Source organism: Chrysemys picta, chromosome 19, assembly GCF_011386835.1.
Source record: "Chrysemys picta bellii isolate R12L10 chromosome 19, ASM1138683v2, whole genome shotgun sequence".
NCBI classification, from domain to species: Eukaryota; Metazoa; Chordata; order Testudines; family Emydidae; genus Chrysemys; species Chrysemys picta.
In genome coordinates this window covers 22974306-22978927 of record NC_088809.1, presented here as the reverse complement: position 1 = coordinate 22978927, position 4622 = coordinate 22974306, and the positions used below count along the sequence as shown (strand labels likewise).

At 62.4% G+C, this 4622-nt stretch overlaps 1 protein-coding gene across 1 annotated transcript; it reads left to right on the top strand.

Moving 5' to 3' along the window:
* The first annotated feature begins 586 nt into the window (after window positions 1–586).
* Window positions 587–2205, top strand: LOC135976646 (protein FAM170B-like). Its single transcript, XM_065573516.1, has 2 exons — window positions 587–656; window positions 1403–2205. Exons 1-2 carry the CDS (start codon window positions 587–589, stop codon window positions 2203–2205), a joined length of 873 nt encoding a protein of 290 aa, XP_065429588.1.
* The last annotated feature ends 2417 nt before the right edge of the window (window positions 2206–4622 follow it).

The window sequence follows — 4622 nt, the reverse complement described above, 5'->3', positions numbered from 1 at the left end:
CCTCTTGGCGCTACCGTAACCCAAATCAACAGGAATATGAATGGTCCTGCTCGTCAGTCTGTGCCAGCACAAAGCCAGAGGCTATGGCTCCACCCTCCCTGATCGGACCCCGGATGGGCCCGCCCGGGCCTTGTGCAGCATAGACCCAGCTGAGTGGTTTGGCTGGGACCTCATGAACTCGGCCCTCCCTGGATGGGACACGAGGAGGGTCGGCTGGACCCGAGAGCAGCTCGCACAGAACTGAGCAGTGTCATCCCAGCTGGCAATGACCTCACCCAGCTCAGAACTTCTGAGCCGTTTGGATCCAAACAGCCTGATGCCGTTGGGACCAGAACATTCCAGGACGATTTAAACCACAACCGTCTGGTGCCACTTGGATCAAACCCTTGGCTCAGGTCAATCGTGATCCTGTCTCTGCTGCCTGCACTGTGAGATCTGGGGATTTAGCTGAAGAATTGGACCAGAACCGCTATCCCTTCCCCAGCAGAGACCCAGACCTTCTGGCTGGTGCTGAGACAGAGAATCCAGGAGGTTTCGAGGACTGTGACAGGCACCAGCCTTGGCCCGAGTCCCCAGAGCCAGGACCATGGCGCACAGCCAGGGGCTTCCTGCTGACGCCCCAGAGACGAATCCTGGAGCTGCCCAGGAGGGGTCAGGTGAGCAGGACGTTCCCTGGGCCCACAGGACACTCGCGGGAGAGGCTGGCAGGGGTCCTAGGTCAAGGATGAACTCGAATTCTCTCTCTGCCTGGCCCAGGGAGGTCTCAGAGGGGGAGGGGGAGAGAAACAGAGACTCCACCAGGGCACAGTGGGGGAAACAGACTCCAAGTGGGGAGAGACAGAGCCCTCTAAATGGTTAAATGGAAAAGAGGAAGGGGGAGACACAGACACCCACCCCCCCAGGGGTGAAGGAGACACCAGGAAGAGGAGATATCTGGGGGCACAAAATGGCTCTTCCATGTAGAGATGCCAGTGCAGAGTCCTGGGCCCTTGGGGTAACGAGCCTAAGCCAGGGGCTTTGGAGATGGGCACAGCCAGGTCTCAGGCTGCTCCTGGTAACCATGCCAGGGTCAGATGTCAGGGCTGGGGCAGACCAATGGGGCAGAGTGTCCATCCCCCCCCGGCCAGGGCAGCATCGGCACCGACAGGACGTTGTCTAGGGCTCTGTCCAACCTAGTTGCCAATGTGCCAAGCGAGGGGGCTCTGGCCCTTCCCTGGGCACAGCGTGTCAGATCCCTGACTGGTCGCTCCCCTGATATTCGTACTCAGGGAGTTCCCTTACCCACCCCTTTCCCTTACCCATGGGGGGCACCTTTGGGCCTGGGACACAGGGCTGGGAGCCGGAGGGGGATGCGCCGCTGGGGGCGATGGCCGCAGGAGTTGGGCTTTCATTCTGCTTTCAGAGTCGCAGAGATCAGGGGAGTCGCCCCCTCGTCAGGGGGTCTCTGCTGGGAGCCCCGTTCCTGGGGAAACGGCGGAGGAGAGGGTCTCTGCCTCTGCAGGCCCCAGGGACCCAAGCCAGAAGACCTCCACGGCCACATCCGTCACCAGCCACTCCTCCGCCCGCGGTGTGCAGCCTGCGGCCTCCAACCGCCTATGTGCGCAGCCTCCAGATCCACCCGGCGCCGGCATGAAGAGAAAGCGCTCGGCACGTGTCAGAGAGGCCAAGGGGGAGGGAGAAGAAAAGACCCTTTTCTACATGCAGGTCAGGGTCGTGAACGGTGTCTCGGTGGCCTGGGAGACGGGGGCCGGCTTTGAAGCCATTAGGAAGCGCCCCCGCATTTTTAAGGCCAATTACATCGGAGGAGAAAGTTTTGCTGGCTCGGACCGGAGCAGCTCCCACACCAGGTCCGACCTGGGGGACGTGGACCCCGAGGCGGGGGACGTGGACCTCGAGGCAGAGAGCGACGCTGGGGGACCAGCAGAGGAGGCTCCGCAGCAGCCGATGGGAGCGCCCCCTGAGTGGCTCCTCACCCCCGAGCAGGGCCTGCGCTGCCTGGCCTGCTGCCGAGTCTTCCCCAGCCTGGAGGCCCTGACCCAGCATGTGAAGCAGGGGCTGCGCGAAGGCTTCAGCTGCCGCGTCTACTACCGGGTGCTGGGGCAGCTCAGGGCGGGAGAGCCGCCCCGGAAGAGACGGCGACGTGGGGCCCGGGAGTGCAGCAAGTGTGGGGGAGAGATACGGCGCCCACACAAGGCTGCCAGATAGGCCTGGCAAGGACACGCCGGGGGAGCCCAGCTGCTGGCTGAGACCAGAGACGACTCTGCCAGCGGGTTCGGGCACACACGCCAGTCGCTGCCCCCGGCTAGGAAGCCCTGCCCACTGCCGGCTTGCCAGCCGGACCCAATCTCCACGTGAGGCCAGGACAACGAGAACTGGCAGCTCCAGCAGTGCCAGGCCAACGGCATCCCAGCCCAGCGCGCCAGATCCACACCAGGCTCCCCCCCGGGGCCAACAGGCCGAAGCGGAGCTGCCAGTCTCCCTCCCCTCCCCCAGCCCGGCCAGAGGAGCAACCTGCAGCTCCCGCAGGAAGGCCCTGCCGGATGCCAGCAGAGCCCCAGACAGCAACGCCGAGCACCACCCCTCTATAGGGCCATGGCCGCACCCGACCCAGCCACCAGGGACGGGGAAAGAACTGACAACATCAGCCAGCCTTCTCCCTGCCGGGACCCAGCCTAAAGCCTTGGCCACCACCCAGAGGGCTGGAGGGTCGGTAGCAGAGCCACATCCTTAGAGAGGCACACGGACTCCAGCCCATCGACAGGAGGAAGGTGATGAGAAGACGTCTCTCTGCAGCATCCCCAGAGACGGACACACAGGGCGGCTACGACCAACAGCCCCTGAAGGCTGAGCCGTGGCCTCTGCCGCCACGGAGCAAGGAGCTGGGAGCGCGCCCCGCCGGCACAGACATCAGCTAAGTGACTTACTGCAGGGTTCTCGTCGGGGGGGGGAGGGGGCCCTAGGCTCCCGCAGCGACTCAGGGGCTTGTGAGCTAGGGCAGGTAGCTAAAGGGTCTGGGCAGGGGGCTGGAGGTCAGGAAGGCAGATGGGGGCAAGGGCTGGGTGAGAAAAAGGGGGGTGTGGGCGGGGGCAAGGATGGGAGGAAGGGGGTGTGGGCGGGGGCCACACCTCGACCAGCCACAACGGAGCTAAAGGTCTTACCTGCATCTTCACTAGGAGCAGGTTTAGCTGACCCACATTAGATCCACCTGACCAAAACCCCAGCCCGTGTCTTAGTCCAGGCAAAGGGCCGGTGTCCTCCACAGCGCCTAGCCCAGCTCGGTCAGATGCTAAATTGAGCGAGAGGGACATAAAAATCTGCTAGGCGGCTTTGACATGCTCAGGCTGGCGCTCAGATCCCAGCTGTAAAGCAGGGGAAACATTCTGTGCTCCCAAGTGCACCAAACGCCACAGCCGCCCGCCCGCCCGCCCTTCAGCTGAGGGGACGAAAGGCTTTCGCCAACATTCATTAATGAAGCTTCACCCCCCTTGGCAGGAGTGGTAGCATCCAGAGCCTTGTGCGGCTGACCGGGAAACTGAGGCACAAAGAGGCAAAATGACTCAACCGAGATCAAACTGTCACTCTGGGAATCTGACATTTCTTTGTGCCAGACAAAGGCAGAACCCCTTCCATGCAAAACAGCAGCTAACCTGGGAAGGGAAGCAGCGTGTGTGACCATCAGAGCATCCCCCCTTTAGTTTGGCTACTAAGGAGCACAGCCCTAGAGTCACCATATAACCCCCTGTTCATATGTTACATTCCATGCAGTGTCCATTCTTACCAAGGGCACGAAGCCCTGTCGGAGGCAGTGGGGGCTGCCCGGCAAACCGTGAAGGCGGTAGCGCTGGGGCAGCTGTTTCGTGTGGCTGGGAGGGAGGAGGGGGAATGCAGGGCGCTCAAGGGAGGGGGCGGGGTTGAGGCGGGGGCGGGGCAGGGAAGGGGCGGAGTTGGGGCGGGGACTTTGCGGGAGGGGCGGGGTTGGAGCAGGGCCGGGACGGGGCAGGGAAGGGGTGGAGTTGGGGCGGGGAAGGGGCGGAGTTGGGGCGGGGACTTTGCGGGAGGGGCGGGGTTGGAGCAGGGCCGGGGCAGGGAAGGGGCGGAGTTGGGGCGGGGACTTTGCGGGAGGGGCGGGGTTGGAGCAGGGCCGGGGCGGGGCAGGGAAGGGGCGGAGTTGGGGCGGGGACTTTGGGGGAGGGGTGGAGTTTGTACAAAGGGGACACTGACCTGCACTGTGAAGCGCTTAGCGATCTATGGATGAAAAGTGCTATATCACAGCGAGGGATTAGTATTAATTCCTTTTCTCTTCCTCCCCGTTGTGAGCCCCAGCTACTGCCATGAAGACCCCTGTGTTCCAGAAAGAACGTCAACCAGATGCTTCCCGAGTGACCTACTCAGGGTGCCACTTGCCCCCATCCGGCCAGGAGGTAAATATCAGAGTGTGGCCGACCTACCGGGTTGACCAAAACAATTGCTTGCCCTTTATCCACAAACCTGATGATTCTCCGACCCAGTTTTTGGTCTCCACCAACCGTCCCGCTTGGTAGCAGAGTTTTAGTAGCAGAGGCTGTAGTGAGGACTCGCAGGGCTAAGATCATGCTAAAAACACTGTGGAACATTCATATATC